Here is a 17605-nt window from a genome sequence, read left to right as displayed (position 1 = left end):
CCGGCCAATTTTTGAACCAAACGCTCTCACGTCGGACCCTCCACCCTCTGTCCTGCTCAAATGGATATCTAATTAACCACTTCTTCCTGAGCATTGGCGCTCGTTCAACAACACATATTTTTTAGCGAAATACAACTCCCTTAAAGCCACTGGATACCAGACAGAGAAAAATGAATATTTTAACCATTACACAGGTTAAACCCTTAAGCAGATATCTGCAAATCATGTTTCCGCATTTTGTTGTAGGAATGCTTCAATGTTCATATCAATGAAAATGTTCACATAAAACCGGCTGAACGAACAGAGTGTTGCTCAATGCTTGTGGAACATGTAGACCAAGTCTCTGTGTTTCATCTGCTTTCTTGTGCTGGGTGCAAATCCAAGGTAGGGCAATTAAACGTGAAATTATCAAAAAAGAAATTGGAATGCAAACCATGTTCGAAACATGGTGCGCATTACAATTTCTTTTTTGATAATTTGACGTCAAAACTTCACAATGAACTGGCCCGTTCGTGGTCGCGAAGACCCTAAACCTTCAGGATTTTGCCTTCTTCTTCAGAAGATTGCACTCTGATACCAACCAAGTACCCAGGACTTAGAGAGGTGCCTATTAGGGATTAGGGACAAATTCTTGCAGAGGCCAGCAGAACTCAGGTAGGTCCAACTGCAGGTCCAGCAGCAGCAGGTCAGCTGGGCAGTTGCAGGGAGCAAGAAGCTGTCCCTAAAGTCCGGCCGCAGCGGAGGTGAGAGGCGCAGGCGAGCGGGACTGCGAGGACCAGCAGCCCATTTGCCATCACCAGCTGGTTCCTCTTCCCGCCGCGCCGCGCCCCCTCCCAGTGCCACGCCCCCTTGTCATACTTAGGAGAACCCGCACACGCGTACCGCGGGACGCGCGCGGGGCGATCACCGGGGCGAAGACCGGGCAAAGAGCGGGCCGTTCTAGGCCGTTAGAGGCCGGCAGAGACCGGACCGGGCCACCCCTCTGACGCTCTCGGCCCTGTATCTACCCCCACAAACTCCATAATGGCGACCAGAACCTCACGAAGCAAGTCCGCCCAACAAGGTACAAGTACTCTGGAAAACTTTTTCCCTAAGGCGAGCAACTTAGCTAGCAAATGCTCGTCAATCCCAGAGGCGCTCCTTGAGATGGGTCCGGAAAGTGTGTTTTCGGACCAGGGGGATACTCTTTCCACAGACGCTAGTACACCGATCCCACTGGATGTTACCCATATGTCACTAATGGACAGTATTGACCAGACGATCGAGTCGGTCCTCCAGCAGTTATGGACTCCCCTGACGCAGAGGGACAGGAACTCCTCCCGGCTATCTGGGATCTCTGACCATCCTGCCATTCCGGAAAGTAGGGGATCAGTCTTGCAAGATGCAGGCCAGGTCGACCTGCTTACAGATTTTGTAGGCAGTAGAGTGGAACAGCCTCCCAAAAGGAAAAGGTCCAGGAAAGCAAAGAAGGCAAAGAGGGCCAAAGTCGATACAATAGAGCCAAATCAGACTGACAGTATAGACATTTCTGCCTCTCCTGATCTCAATTTATCAAGGTCCAGGTCGAATCACATGGGCTCTCCAGCTCCCGCCCCCCTATCCCTGCACCCGGGCCCTTTTGTTTTCGGTGGGGTAACTTCCACTAGCACTGATTCATTAGTCAAATCACTTACAGACATCATGAAGAATTTGCTAAACCCCATTGCAGCTAAACTGGACGCCATAGAGTCCAGACTGAAGGCACTGGAAAGTAGTCACCTAAGGAAAAGCCCTGGGTCAGCCACAAATGTGACAAATGCCCCTCCAGTCCCCCGGGCTTCCTCGGGGAATAGTCTGCTGCCCGCTGCACCGTCTCAGGGCACCAATAGGGTGCTGTCAGGTACAGACGGTGCGCTTGTTCCCCAGACGCACCCTCTGTTACCTCTGGCACCTAGGCCCCCTGTCCCGGCCCCAAGGAGATCAAAGCAAATTCCTGTGCCACAGATAGGGGGAGTAGCGAACCCTACTAATGGCCCCACTGATGGTCCCGCTCCACATTATGACAGGCGCAGGGTGGTGAATCTGCCCCCAGAAGCAGTCCCATACACAGTAATCATGGTGGGAGTACCTGAGTTAACTGGTGACATGAGGGAGCCCCAAGACTCGTTACGTAATAAGGTGATAAGCTGGCTTAGTATCAATAGGCCGCTGCCTCCCAACCTGAAAGGTGAGGTCCTGATGGTCAGGAGGATCCCTTGGATTGGTCACACCCCAAAGAATAGGGCAGGGGACTGCATTATCATAAGCTTTAAAAGCCCCCATGTAGCTAACTACATCTCCAACTGGCTTGTAAGGCCTGACAAGTCCAATATTGAACTTGTCCCCCTCTCATACTTTTACCCAAATGTAAGCAGCAGTGAGGCAGGGGGGGAGAAGGGGTGGACTAGAGTAGGTTTTGCCGTGGATGGCTCACGCTATAGACCAAGGCACCATCCACCACATGCCCAGGCAAACTTTATACACCATAATAGATTTTCCTGCTTAGACCAGGTCGACTGACCACAAACCAGGGAGACCTCTCCCAGCCCTGGGAAGAGGGTGGATGACGCTCAAAGTCGGGTGGGAGAGACTATAGTCCCTGTAACTGAAACGGGCCTGCAGGATAATGCTAAAGCTGAGGTGCAAAATCAGGTGGGAATGGCTGCAGCCCCTGCGACTGAACACGGTCTGCAGGATAACGCCAAAGGTCGACCACTTGGCAGTGGTGACAGTCTGGGCTTACAGGGGTCTTATCACAACATCGGGACTGACTGTATCCTCCAACTCGGGGGGGCGGAGATGGCTGGTCCATCCGCCATCACGTAGTGTACGACTGCTCTGCCAGGAATTCAGCCACCCACAGTCCCAGGTCAACCCCTTACTGTAGGTCAAGGCCCCTTACCAATAGATCAGGGCTTGAGAATTGTTTCATGGAATGTAGCGGGCATTGCAAATAAGGAAGGCACACCGGAGTGGGACCATTTAGTGGGCAGTAGCGACATCCTCCTTCTCCAGGAAACGTGGGCGAGGGACACCGCAACTAGGAGCGGGTTTGAAGTATTTGAAATCCCTGCCAAATGGGGTGGGAGGGGGAGGCCGTCAGGTGGTCTGGCAATCTGGATCGCGAGCCACGCTGGGTGCCAGGCGGAACAGGTGCACACGTTCTCGCAGGACATCCAGTGTGTTCGGCTCACATGGCCTGGTAAACCATCATGGGCCATTGTGAACGTTTACTCGCGAACGGTTGCCGCACCAAACGAATCTCCAACCCTAAACGACCTGTCCTCCTTCCTGGGGCAACTCCCGGGAGATCTCAGGGTGGTGCTTGGAGGAGACTTCAACTGCCACTTTGAACCTTTGGAGGGCATGTCGGAGGGTGCCCTCACTGCCGAGGATGATTATTGGGGGGTCCCACCCTCGTCTTCCCCCCATCCCAAAGCATGGTCCCCCCTTGCAATACAACTTATGGCCCTAACCCTGAACTACGCACTGAGGGCTTGTAATGGTCGCACCCCTTCCGACACTCCCTCAGTGTGTACCTTCAATAGGAGGGGTCACGAGTCGAGGCTAGATTACATCATGTTAGACATTACACTCTGGCCCAAAGTCCTCGACTTTAGGGTAATAAACAGGTCAGATAGCGACCATAATGCCCTTTGTTTAAATATCCAGTGGCCCATCCATTTAGCGGGCAAAGTGGCAGAAAACCCAGGGGGAGACACGGGGGAATTGGTCCTTACAACCAATAGGCGCAGGGTCAAGTGGGGAAAGCTTGTGAGCTCAGAAGAGACCATTAGCAAGCTATACGAGTTGGCACTCCCAAGGTTCATGGAGGTGGATGCACTTCTAAACGTACCAAGATCCCCGGAATACAATGAGAAACTGGGTGATATCCATCAGGATCTCGTAAGAGACTTGGCTGAGGTATTTTACCCGGTGGTGCCCAATAGAAAGAAAAAGACCCATGTTCCCACCTGGTATACCTCCTCTTGTAGGGCAGCAAAGACTGAGCTCATTGCTGCAATAAAAGAGGGGACAAATAAGGCCAAGGTACGTGACCTTAGGAAATACTATAAAGCTGTGTTAGTGACTGCCAGGACCGAGTGGGACTGGAATCACTGGCATGAGCTTCATGATGCCCTAAAAGTCAGGGATTCCCGCAAATTCTGGGCCCTTGTAAATAATGGCATAGGGGAACTCAAAAAAGCAGTGGAACCCAATATAGCCCCCGAGGTTTGGGAGGCCCATTTTGGGGAGCTCTATCAAGACACTAACCCCTGCCCTGACACAGCCCTGTTTGCGCCTTGTGGCACACAGGATTGTGAAATGGAACTATCCCTGGGGGAAGTGGAGGCAGCCCTCAAGCACCTATCATCGGGGAAGGCGCCAGGTCTGGATAGGCTACCTGGGGATCTGTTTAGGCATCACATGGACATCTGGGGCCCATACCTCCTTATTCTTTTCAATGCCATCCTAGGAGGTATGTCAATCCCTGGGTCGTGGCTGGGGGCAGAGATTGTTCCGATCCATAAGAAGGGATCCACTCTGCTCCCCGCCAACTACAGGCCTATTAGCCTAATAGATGTACCCCAAAAGCTCTTTGCGCGCCTCATCCTTAATCACCTCCTGGACTGGGTGGAGGACAATGACATCATGAGCCCCCTCCAGGCTGGCTTCAGAAAGAACACGTCGACCATGGACCAGATCTTCCGCCTTCTTCTCCTATATTGGAAGACTGTAACTATAGAGGGAGGAAGACTGTACATGGTCTTCGTGGATCTGAGGTCAGCCTTTGACCTAGTCCCCAGAGGGAAACTTTGGGAGGTTCTGCAGAAGCTAGGAGTGCCCCCCCCACCTCCTTAGCATTATCATCAGGCTGCACGATAACAACTATGCACAAGTGAGGTGTGGGAGGGATGGTAAGCTCTCGGGCAAATTCCCGGTCCGACGAGGAGTCAGACAGGGCTGTGTCTTGGCGCCGACCCTGTTCTGTCTTTTCATCAACAGTGTCATTCAACATCTTGACACTGTTGAGGACAATGATGCCCCGGTTTTGGCAGGCAGGAGGGTTCCGGCAATCATGTTTGCTGACGATACCCTCTTGCTTTCCAAATCCCCCATGGGGATCCAGAGGGTTGTGAATGGTTTTGGCCTTTTCTGCCGTCAACATGGGTTGGAGGTCAATACAGATAAAACCAAGTTTATGATCTTCAATCCCCCTGCCAGGACCAGACCCAACCCAAAACTGGGGGGAGTTAGTCTTGAGAGGGTCTCGACCTTTATATATCTGGGGGTAACGCTACAAGAAAACTTAGCTTGGGACTGCCAGATAGCGAGATCAAGGCTGAAACTATCCCAGCTAGCAGGCGCACTCCTGAAGGTGGTAAACAAGTCCACCTTTAAGCCTGTAAGCCCGGCCCTTGAAACATACAGATCCCAAGCGAAGGCAGCAGCCATGTATGGCAGCGAGTTGTGGGGTCACAAAGCAGGGAAGGCATTGGCAGCGGTGGAAAATAGTTTTCTGAGACGGCTACTTGCTCTCCCGCAAGGTACGCCACTCCTCCCCCTAAGATTGGATTTGGGGATACACTCCATTGCTGAAGATCTCCTATCGAAACCTGTGAAGTTTTGGCACCGGATATGGTCTACCGAGGAACTGCATCATTACAGGCAGGACCTTACCCATGTACTGAGGCTGAATGGTAGTAACAATATCCCCTGGCTGGCCTATATTAAATCAGAATTGCTCAGTCTGAACTTGCCAGACCTTTGGGATGATCCAGCTCAGGGTTGCCAAAGGATCACGCGTAAAACTCTTGCCCAGCTCTACAGAAATAAAAATTTGGCTGACATGGATAATGCCCATACCAGCGGCACCTTGACGGGACGTTTTATCGAGTCCAAAAATTCTTACCTTTTTGAACCTTTTATGGATTTTATCTTTCCTCTTTTGGCGAGGAAACTGTTTCTGCAATGGAGGCATGGCACACTCCCCACTAAAGTATTCACCCATAAATGGACCATAGGGGGTGACAAACTCTGTCCTTGCTGTAAAACAAAGGATGAAGATGATTTGCACATAATGTTTGTTTGCCACGCGTACCAGAGTCCCAGGAAGCGCTGGATAGCACCGATGTGCCGAAACCTGGGTTTTCGGGAGTATCAACAAGCCTACAGGGTCATGAAAACTAATACCCTGGGACATATTGTCTTTGCTGTTTCAAAATTTCTAATGGCAGCTTGGATAATAAGGAAGAAAATGTCCCCCTGAACTGGTACAACTGTGCATTTCTCTCCCATGCAGTCCCTCCAGACTTTTTATATATAAATAATGTGTATTATTTATACTGCATTTTATTGTGTAATATATGTATTGTATTTTTATTGCATCTTTTATGGCCCATGTGGCCGAAATAAAGAATTTTTGGAATTGGAATTGGAATTGGAGTTGCAGGGAGACCTCTGGAGCTTGTTATGTATCTGTAGCTCAGAACAGAAGGTCAGTTAGCTGCCCCTTGGGGTCACTTCAGGTAGCCTGGGATGTAGGAAGAAGGTCAAGTCTTCCTTTACAAGACACCAGGGCAGGCATTAGGCAGCAAGGCAGTCCTCTGGCAGCAGGGCAGTCCTTCTGTAGTATCTATGGGTCCATGAATGCATTAAAGAATTGGTCTGAGGGTCCAATATTTATAGTGCCTGCTTTGAAATGGGAGTAACTTATAGACCCCCCTACATCTGGTTCTGGAAATTTCTTCCTCCCTGCCCTGGTCCCAGGATGTCTGGATTCACAAAAGGCTAGTGTGAAGTTCATTGTGTGTTGGCTGACACAGCTCCTGTGAAGAGCAAGTGTGGAGGGTGACAGCACCACCCCTTCTATCTGGTCAGGATGGCCCATCCTGCCAGCACCTAGATCCCTTTGTGAACCTGTCTGGTAGCAATACAAAAAGGCCAACTGTTAACTACAGCTAGTCATGTGACTCAGCATATAGGCTTCAGGCACAAAGTGGTTAGAAGAGGAAAATTCAAACTTTCTAAAAGTGCCATTTTCAGAATTGTGACTTAACCTCTGACTTTATCATTGAAGAGGATTTTAAATTACAATTCCATCAACACCAAACATGACATGTCTACCGGTTCCCAAACAGAAGTTATCACTTACTTAGTGCAATAAGGTAACACAATGTTATCCTATGGGAGAGGTAAGCCTTGCAGCGGTGAAAAATATATTTAAGACTTTTTTACTGCCAGGACATGTAAAACGTGGAAGCATAAGTCGAACTTTGGGATGTTTAGGGCATAACCTAGAGGTTACATATGTATTAAAAAGGAAACTTTAGGCCTGGCAAAAAGGTTTATTTTTTCAGGTCAAAACAGCAGTTTTAAACTGCACACAGACTGCACTGGCAGATCTGAGGCATGTTTAAAAAAGCTACTTAAGGTGGTGACACAGTATATGGCTCATGCCCACTAGTAGCATTCAATTTACCAGCAATAGGTACATATAGTACCGCTTTACTATAGATGTATAAGTACATTAAATGTGCCAATTAGGTGTGAACTACATTTACCAAAATTGAAGGAGTGAGCACAAGCACTTTAGCACTGGTTAGCAGTGGTAAAGTGCACAGAGTCCCAAAGGCCAACAAAAACAAATTGAGTAAAACAGGAGTGCTGAAGACAAAATGTTTGGGGGTGACCCTGCAGAGAGGCCGAAATCCAACAGCGGCCTGTATACCCAAAATGGCAACAGTGAGCCTTTTCTTTAATTACAGTGAATGTGAAGCTTCCGAATGATCCCCCTCTTCGTACAAAAGCTTTCCTCCAGTATGAACAGAATGCCATTCCAACTCCAAAAGCTTTACCCATTGAGTCATATCAGAGGATGTTCTACACAGACTACTCTACTCAACTCGTGATGGGAACAAAATATAAGTACTCCTCAGCCTGCGCAGTGAAAGATGGTGAATTCCATCCACAGCACAGCCACACTAAAATCTTGTGAAAGAGTTGCGCCACATGCAGAAATTAATGCATTGGTACTTGCCTACAGAAAGCTGACCTATCAGTTCCCAAACTAATAGTGTCCGATTCATCCTTCCGTGAGCAAGGGTACAATGAAGATTTGAAACAATGGTGCCTAAATGGTTTCAAGGATTCAAAATGGAAACCTATTTTGGATATTAAGAAAACTTTAAGAATAAACAGCTCTTAAGAAAGGAAACTGTTGTGCTTGATAAGCTTACATTGGTCTATGTGATGCAAACTTTTGCCATCAGCGTGATGGGTTTCAAGCCAAAGGGAAATGTGTGGCCATTAACAGAGGAGCACGGACACAGCTAAGTTGGCACATTAAGCCCCACGTAACTCACTAACCTGTTGGTTTTTTAGCCTACCAAGGACACCGCGAGAAAAAATAATCCTAGAGCGGATGCCCTTAGGTATTTTTAACTTCCCTTGCACGCACCACATCACTACTTTTCACAGAATCCTTCCCTTTACCTGTCCCGCCCCCACAAGGCGTGTTCTCTTTTGGGGGCCCGTCAGACATTGCAGCGCCGGTCTGACCAGGAGCAACAAAAGCCAGATGATGAAGCATGACATCCTTCTGGGTGTGTGAGGGCGAATAAGAGGCATGACTTGGCCTTCCCCTTCGAGACTGGATCCTTGAAACTGGGGATATACAGCTGCCTCTTTTCTCTTCTCCTACTACTACTCTCCTCTTAACTCCTCTCTACTCTACTCCTTCTCTTTCCTACTAATTTGGATGACATACATGCGCCAACTTAGCTGCCAAGAAGATTGACACAGATATATTAACAGCAATACAAGAACCCACAAGTAATTATTCCTGCGCCTTTTACGCTAGGGGCCGTCTGGAATATTAAGCAAGCTATTGCCCAGAGTCACATGGTGCTGAGCTAATCTGCCGCCGGCCCCGGGGATCGAACCGTGATCCCCAGATTCCGGAGTCAGTCACCCTGGCCACGGCGCCACACCTCTCCCTGTTCTATGTCATTCACTTACATCTTATTCAATTTCCTTACATGGAATGTGTAAAATGCTTTGATGGCTGGAATAAGTTGTGTCCAATCAACAACTTCAATTTCATACATCTCCACGCACGATGAACTACTAAATAACAGCTCTTATTTAATGTTAACTAACATCAGTTGTTGCAGTTTGAAACCCAACCACCATTATGTGATTACTGTTTCTAAAACAATATAGTGCTGTAGGAGAACTTGTACCCACCACCTCAACATGTAATCAAAGGTGTCCGTTGGTCTAGTTCTGTTATGAGAGGCATGTGTTTTGACTGACTTTGCAAATTAGTCACAATGTTACTACAAAAGGAAGTTCCTTTGACTTCTGTGGCAAAAAAATTATAACTTGCAGACAGCCAGAACGGCTTCGGAAATGCAGTCAGGAATACCTGACTCGTTTTGCTGATATTGCTCAAATGATATTTAAAACATCAACAACAATTGGTATTGGGCACTTTTATCAGAACATTAGATCTGGGCCATATGTAGGTAATCTCAGTTTACCTATGCTTAAATACCGAATTTTACAGATTCGGTATTTCAGAATAGGTAAATGGGATGTAGATAATTATTCTGTAAATTTTACCGAATCAGTAGTATTCGGTAATTAAGAATCGGTATTTACCGATTAGGTAATTCCCATTCCCATTCATTCCTATGGGCCTGGAGGTCCATAGGAATGAATGGGAAGCCATTCAGTATTACCAATTCGGTAAATACCAAATCGGTAATAGGGGGAACATTTTCAAGGGTGGCAGGGTGTCACATTGACCCCTGAATAGTGCATGGGTGCACATGTGGCAGACATACATGTATGTCTGCCACATCGCACTGTTGTAAAAGCAAAATAATTGCATTTTCAAAGGTTTTCGATATTTACCCTTAACTCAGGAATGCACTAACTTGAGTGCTCCCTACATTACGGATTCGATAATTTACAGAATCGGTATGTTAAGAATTCGGTAATTTACTGATTCCTTAAATTAACGATTCGGTAAAATACTGAATCCAGGAATCATGCCACCTACATCTCAAAAGCCAGATAACGGTCAGTAACAGCCGAAATTCGGTAATTTCGGCCGTTACCGACCGGTATTGGGCGACCTACATCTGGCCCTAAGTCTGGAGACTAGATTTAAAACCTTGTTCAGACTAATACCATCATATTTCACTCTTCAGTGATAGATGTTGTCTTTTTGTAAATAGATTCTATACAAGTGACACTTGTTTTCTGGTTCATGAACCGTCCAGTAGAAATCATTTTGGATCTACACCTTGAGAAGCTCTAAGTGGCTCTTCTAGACATGGAAATGCTCCTGCAACCAATGCAATCACACCAGAGGCAAAGCAGAGGAACGCATTTATCCCTAATCCAAAATGCTAATTATAATGGATCAATTTCCCCAGCATCATATTTTGATAAAATTCCTGGTGGTTGGCCAGTGTCATTGTTGTCATTCGAGCCTCCATACAAACTATTCTCGCCACCACTGAATGCTTTCCAATTGCAACAACTGCCTTGTCCATCTAATTTGCGAGATAATGACAACAATCAAATCTTGACTGTTTTTCTCCACAACCACACGTATGCTGCATGTGAACTTGTTAACCAAACAGCTGACTCAGCATTACTACTTATACCACTTATATCAATTTCAAAATTAATTCACAAGTGTCAATATAATCATGTCACATAATGCACATACTCCATTATCTTAGTTATTGAAAATCTCTTTCTTTATTGATAGTCTCATGAAATCATTTTCTTATGTCTGGTTGTAGTCTTAGTATTTCATCCAAAAGGACTTCAGGGCTTTTATTAGTAGTCACACGTAATGGTAAAAAAAAGATATGATTTAGGTTTGGTTGGAAAGATATGCAGTCAAAAGTGTTATGGCATCAAATACTTTCACTAGCCAGCCCGCTGTGTCAACAAATTCAACAATATACCCTTATGTCTTTGTTAGTTGCCCTTATGAAACTTCGCTATGATATGCAGCCGTAAGTGGCCATGCTCATTAGATCAGGAGGATTCTACCTGATGTGAGGTGAATTAACTAGACAGAAGGCATAGCGTAATTTGTGGAATTACTTGTGGAATCATTGGTTTATTACAATGGAATTTAACACCTTGTATGCTGATGACGTCATGCAGCACGGTGGCCGTGTGCTGGTGACGGGCTGAGCTCGTCATGGCCTCCGCGGAACGCCCACGCGGGGATAGTTACCCCGCTGTGCTGGGCGTTCCATTGAGCGGGCGTGGCCATGACGAGCTCAGCTCGTCACCGACCCACGGCCACCGTGCTATATGACGAGCCGAGCTCATCATCAGCACTGCGGCGCCGCGCACGGCCCTCCTCCCCCCGCGCTGCGGGGGAATTAGCCCCGCGGCGATGGGGTTAAAGACGTAGTGCAACAAATACATATCTCTGTGTGAAGGAATGCATTACCACCAAGGATGTAAGGGAATATTGTCATAACTTGTTGACATTTATTGGTATAAGTAGAGGTGCTGAGTCAATTGTTGGTTAACTGTGTAAGGAGTTTCTTCTGTGTGGAAGGCTAAGAGGTCTGTCCTTTTTGACTCGTGCAGTTAATATTTCTAATGTTCTACCCACTTTTGGGATAGATGCCAGGTTTGATGGCTCATACTCTTTTTGTAAATTACCTGCGTTTGAAGCAAAAAGATTTCAACAAACTGCTTTTACAATTTTTCTTTTTCTTTTTAAAGCCACATTATTTTTTATTTGGCACATTCAGTATCATGCCTGATCTGTTTAATCATTAAAATGCTCTCTTTTAAACCGGCATAATGCTTTCATGTTTTTATAATAATGTCATATTCCTTATATAATATAACGTTTGGAATATTTATTTGCTTGAAAATGTAAGGCTTAATGAACATAATCTTGCCCAGCTTAATGCATTACTTTTTACTATTTTATGCTATCTTTTAAGAAGTTATATTTATGTATGTTAATTTTATGCTGTATTTGTTTACGACTTATTTTATGAAATTGTTTTAGATATGGAGCTTTATAACTCACTGTTTTGAGAGCATGGATTTCTCTATATAAATTAAATACATCCATAGACAAAGCCCTGCCCGAACTTTTTCATATTCAGACTTACAAGCTGAGGATGACAAAGCCCCTAAGGCCAGACTCCATCTTGAGAAAACTATGCATATTTTTTGTGAATGCTTTATGTTTAAAAACATAGCTACTTTATTGAAGATGTCTGATTGTGAGAGTCCTAAACAAATGGGGATTTAATAGTGTGCAAGCAGGGAACATATTGTGCTACAAAATAAAACCACAAGGCAATTTCAAAATATGGATAGACTCAATAAAAGCATGACCATAATGAGAATGATTACCCCATGCTTAATAAAGCATAGAAAGCTGAAAAGTTAATTGCATAAATAAATAGAGTGGGCTAATTAATTTTGACATAAGCATTAATAGGTAACTTCACAAATTCCAGGATGATGAAAGGGAAATATTGGATTAGTACGATTTTGCTTTGATAAGAGCTATACAGACATGAAGCAACAACAAATTGCCCTGAAGCTTTAGCTTTGTATGCCACAGACAGTCAAAGTGAATCGTAAGGGTTTCTAAGAAGATGCCCATAACATGTATTTCTTTTTGTTGCATCTCTATCTTGATGCGATCAATAGAAACTGACATGCAAAAGCCAGGAGTTCCTCTGGATTTCTCAATAAACTGTACCCCATTTCCAACTGATATTGCAACTGTTGTTAGAGGTCAGGCTTTTATACAAAGGACATTTCTCTGCTGTGGCACAAAGAAGGTATACAGTTGCCTGAGGAATTCCATGCACATATGTTCTCATTCTTTATTTAGTACGAGAATTAAACAAATATAAATTAGAAAATGATAAAGGACAAAAATAGGAACAAAAGCTTATAATAAATTAGAATAATAGATTCTTTGGGAAAACTATCTACAAATTTCGGTTCAAAATCTTAAATCTTCATGGGGATTAATGATGGGGATGAATCAAATAATCAAATATCAGCAGAGAAAGTCTGCTGGTGCACTGCAAAAGAACACCCACTGTTAAGTTGCAACCATGAGCAAACAGATTCAGGGTTCAGTTGAAGAGCTGCAGGCATGCAGTGAAAAGGACACAGGGTCATATTACCAAGCAATAGCGATAATTATCGCTTTTGCTTGGTTAGAGACAAAAAAGTATCGGCGACCTGCAGCGATTTTTATCGCAGATAAACCTTGGTATTACCAAGGTTTATCGCAAATGCGATAAAAATCAGCCGCAATGCATGAATATTGCTGAAAAGTCCGCGATATTCAGGCATTACCGAGCTAATGCTCTTAGCCATGTTATCCACCTCCCATTGGATAACATGGCTAAGAACTGCTCAGGGCAGGTGTTAGCTTTTGGAGATATTCGCGCTTAGCACGAATATCTCCAAAAGTTGGTAATAGGAGATAGCGATGTTAGCGACAGTTTCCAGTCGCTAACATCTTGCACGCCCACTTTGCATGTCATTAGTGATAAATTTCTCTGACATGCAAAGTAGGGCCCAAGATGGTCGCTATCTCCTACTAGCTGTCGCTAACTGGTGTAAGCGACAGCTGGGTATTAGGGAGATAATTTTATCTCCGCTTTCTTGGCTTTTAATGTAAAAAAAGCGGAGATAAACCCCCTTGATAATATGCCCCACAGTTAGTTAGATTCAGAGATGATCTGTACAAACACTAATTACAATTATGTAGGCACAACCTACATTTGTGTTTGGAAAACACAGATTTACAAATGTGCAAAATGCATGAAGACACTAGAAGTGGCTTCTTATTTACCTCTTAAAATGCAGATTGGTAAATGTACAAACTGTGGCCACAACTAGAATGGTGCTTGGAGTGCATTCATATATACAGGATTCACAAGCCATTACCATCAACCAGTCAACATATGACAAGTGATCAGCTCTCACAATGATCTACGGGCGGTACTGGAAATTCACAGCCTCTAGTCCAAGCAGATTCTAAGTGAATTCACAGCATGATTGTTGAATTTAAGTGGCACAGTACCCACATGATTGTTCATGTGACTTAACATGCATTTCATTGAGTCAACCAACTACAAGACAACAAGCAAAAAGAAGCAGACATTTTTTTCAATTATGAAAGTGCATGAATGTATTCATCTTGCTCGGGCTACTTACACGTTGGTGGTGAAGATGCCATAAATAAGGTCAAGCTCTGGTAGGAAAAATGTGCTTTGCAATTCATTGTAATAAAACGGTATTTCGCCTGGACGAGAACAGTTCAGACGCGCCTTCATAAAGGTTGTCCAAGTGTCCTCCAGCAAAAAGCGCCCACCAATGTCATTCTTGCAGACGCGAGCAGCTCGAGAGAAGACCGTCTTCCCACAGTCATGCTCCACTGCATTCTCCCGGAAAAAGAAATAGGTGAAGTTTCCAATATCATATGAGGATACAAAGTTTGGCTCTGGAAAAAAAGAATTAAAACAGGAAATGAATGATTTGATTTCAGGAAGGTTTTTATAACTTTTTTCGTCGTCATTTTTATATTTACAGGAGTTAACTGTGGCCCAGTAATACTGATAGTATGTTAGACTTAACAGTTGGCATTGCAGACAAGGTAAGAAACTTCAGTAAATTACTCACACAGGACAAATGTGCAGTTTAGTACATGTACAGTTCAGAAACAATCCCCAAAAGCCGGACCTCAAGGGATCCAAAATCCTTAGTGTCTATTTAGAGGCAGCGCAGCCTCTTCCTGCCTATACAGGTTTTTCAATTAAGGTAAATTTGCCCATTCCTTGGAACCATTCCTCACAGGAGGGGCCAAGGTGGATGTAAACAAATGTAGCAATGCTTCTTTGTGAAGCCTTCTTCAAATATTCTGAATAGCACCAACTTGGAGGACAGAGCAATGTGGAGCTCGGGGACTCTTGGGTATGGAGCCCAAATGCTTCTGAATCAACCATTTCTGTCAAGGTTAATCATAGGTCAAACCTTGATCACTTTTCAATGTGCATCTTAGTTCCAGTTAATTGGAAACAATCCTTTCTTGGCTAAAGAAATGTGGAGCAGATTCACGTAGTGGCTGTTTACTTACCCTACTTTCGACTTTTCACAGTTATGGTCTTACAGGAATTGCCGAGAGCAGTGTAAATGGATGCAAGTGTGGTTAACTAAATGCTTCTGAGATAATGCCTGCAGTGTTAAAAAAGTCAACTGATCATCAGGAAAAATAAAGACTTCACTCCTCTAAATGGCCATCAGGCCTTCCTTCAGTGGAGCCGTCAGCACGAGTGACTGAAATCCCAGTATGTCTTCAATGTTCCCTTAATGCTAATAAATGGAACCTCTGAGCTGAGCCACTCGTTAATTATGCACTATTCAATATTGTCTCAGGCCAGGAGTCAGCACAGGCCCATCAAGACCTGTTCCATGTCTCTACCTTCCCTCAGCTGCGAATGTCCCCAGACAGGAGGATAAATCAGCTGTGCCTCTCTCCAACCTGCTTTTCAACTGGATTGTCATTGTGTTTTTGTGCAGTGCAAAGCTTCCAGAGAATATGTTCTTATGTGTGTGCAAAATGAGGGATCTTGCACTGAAAGCTGCTGCACAGAAGGCACTTTGGTTAAATATTTAGCACTCATCTCGAAATGCACCCAGGGAATTTTGTGGAGATCACTTTACTCAAATAAGCAAAATGCATGCATTTCCCCTCAATAAAATCATCTTGTTTCGTCTGGTTGTAGTGATGAGAGGCAAAGATTAGATGCCATTAATTTGACAGCTGGATTGAACAGAAAACATTCAATTCATCTACAACTATTTGCAGGAGAAATGGGACTTTGAAAATAGCAAAGAATGTGTTCACCTGGTAAAATGTGAGGATTTAAATTCACTTGTTTCATCCTATCTACTATGAATAGTGAAGAGAGAAACAGTTCACTTGCTTGAGCCGTCCCCATTTGCTGAACAATGTTATTGGTGCTGGGTGGCTTTTTCTACATTGATTAAAACAACTACTGCAGACGAGTACAGACTGTGTGAGAATCAATCTTTCAGGATGTGTGGTATGGTTACCAAATTATCCATAACTAGAACTTAATTCCAGCTTCCCCATTCAAAATTTGGATATTGCAAAAGTAATACTGTTCAAGCATATTAAACACGCTTAGCTGCCAGTTTAGAGAGGTTTTAAAACAAGGTAGACACTTCACAAACGAATGGACATCTACAAATGTGTAAAAGAATTGAAAGGGTGCCAGGCTCTAAACCTCTGAAAGAATAAAAATAATGACAGTCTTTTGGTACTACTTTCTAAGAGCATTAGTAATCCTTGACATAGTGATCTAAATATGGGTGAGCTTAGGTCACTGTTAAGTAAGTGTCTACTCACCCCTTTGTTACAAACAAATATTCGCCTGATCTCCTTTTATCCATATTCAGTAACACTCCACAAGCCGGTGGTCAACCTTGGCTCCAGTTCTTAGCAAAACCTAATTACATCTTGAATTCTACCTAGGCAAAATTCTGACCGGGAGTACGCAGAGTGAGGTTATTTCGGTGTTTAATTACCTCGGCATATAGATAGATGGTTAAAGTCGATGATGGAGGTGTTGAGGCACTATTTTTGGATCTGTGTACCATTTTACATATCAGCATATATACACTTCCTTTCCAAAATCTTTCTGAGATGTCTAAGCTGGACCTAAAATTGGGTTTACTGTTCTCTATTGGTCCAAGATGCCAACTGACAATCTGACCTGTTCTTTACATACAAAGTTGGCACAGTCCGCTCCACCATCATTGACAGAGACTTCATCAACACACTTGTGAGCTAGCCAAACATGACAATAACCTCAGTATACTGTCTATAGAGTGAAGGGATGATGGCCCTGAACGCTTCTGTAACTACTATATTCAGGAAAGGGCCCATCTGAACACTGTTCCTTGAGCCACTAACGCATTCGAGGACAACCCGTTAGTTTACAAGCCTAACATAGGAGCACATGTCTACAAAGGCCCACTCAATTTACACATTGGTTAATCACTTCAAGATAACACAGAGGCATGTGAACAAATTGCTTCATCCAAAGAAAGCTTTGCTCCCAAGATTACATGGCCACCTCGCCATTCATATATGCGAAGCAAGACGCTCAGAATTTAAACTCAAATTCATCCAACACATATTGGACTTACCATTGACTGCAGGAACACACAGCACCGTTCCTGTCCGCACATGCAGGTTAAATGAAACCTTATTTTCATCTTTCCACTCTACTGAATGATTGGATGAGGAAATCTCCGACTTCTCCAAGTTATATTGAGATACTAAAGGAGATGCCCTGCTGGATCAACCTTTGGGAGTACGCCAAAGTGATGCGGGCTCATTCACAGAACATGACTCAGGCCCTCAAAGCCGAATCACATAACATAACTTCCTTCCATGAGTCACTAGAAAGCCAAACCAGAGAATATCCCCACTCGCCATGTGGACTCCTGGTATGACCAAACT

At 44.5% G+C, this 17605-nt stretch overlaps 1 protein-coding gene across 1 annotated transcript in view; it reads right to left on the bottom strand.

Annotated features, from left to right (window-relative positions):
* The window catches only part of SEMA5A (semaphorin 5A), a 1998383-nt gene that overhangs the window by 865981 nt on the left and 1114797 nt on the right, over positions 1–17605 (bottom strand). Inside the window, exon 9 of the mRNA XM_086965275.1 lies at positions 14272–14557. Coding sequence (XP_086821401.1) covers positions 14272–14557 — 286 coding nt within the window. The remainder of the gene's footprint in view (positions 1–14271; positions 14558–17605) is intronic.

The sequence above is a fragment of the Lissotriton vulgaris genome, chromosome 4_1 (assembly GCF_964263255.1).
Source record: "Lissotriton vulgaris chromosome 4_1, aLisVul1.2, whole genome shotgun sequence".
NCBI classification, from domain to species: Eukaryota; Metazoa; Chordata; class Amphibia; order Caudata; family Salamandridae; genus Lissotriton; species Lissotriton vulgaris.
This window is presented reverse-complemented; position numbering and strand designations above follow the sequence as displayed.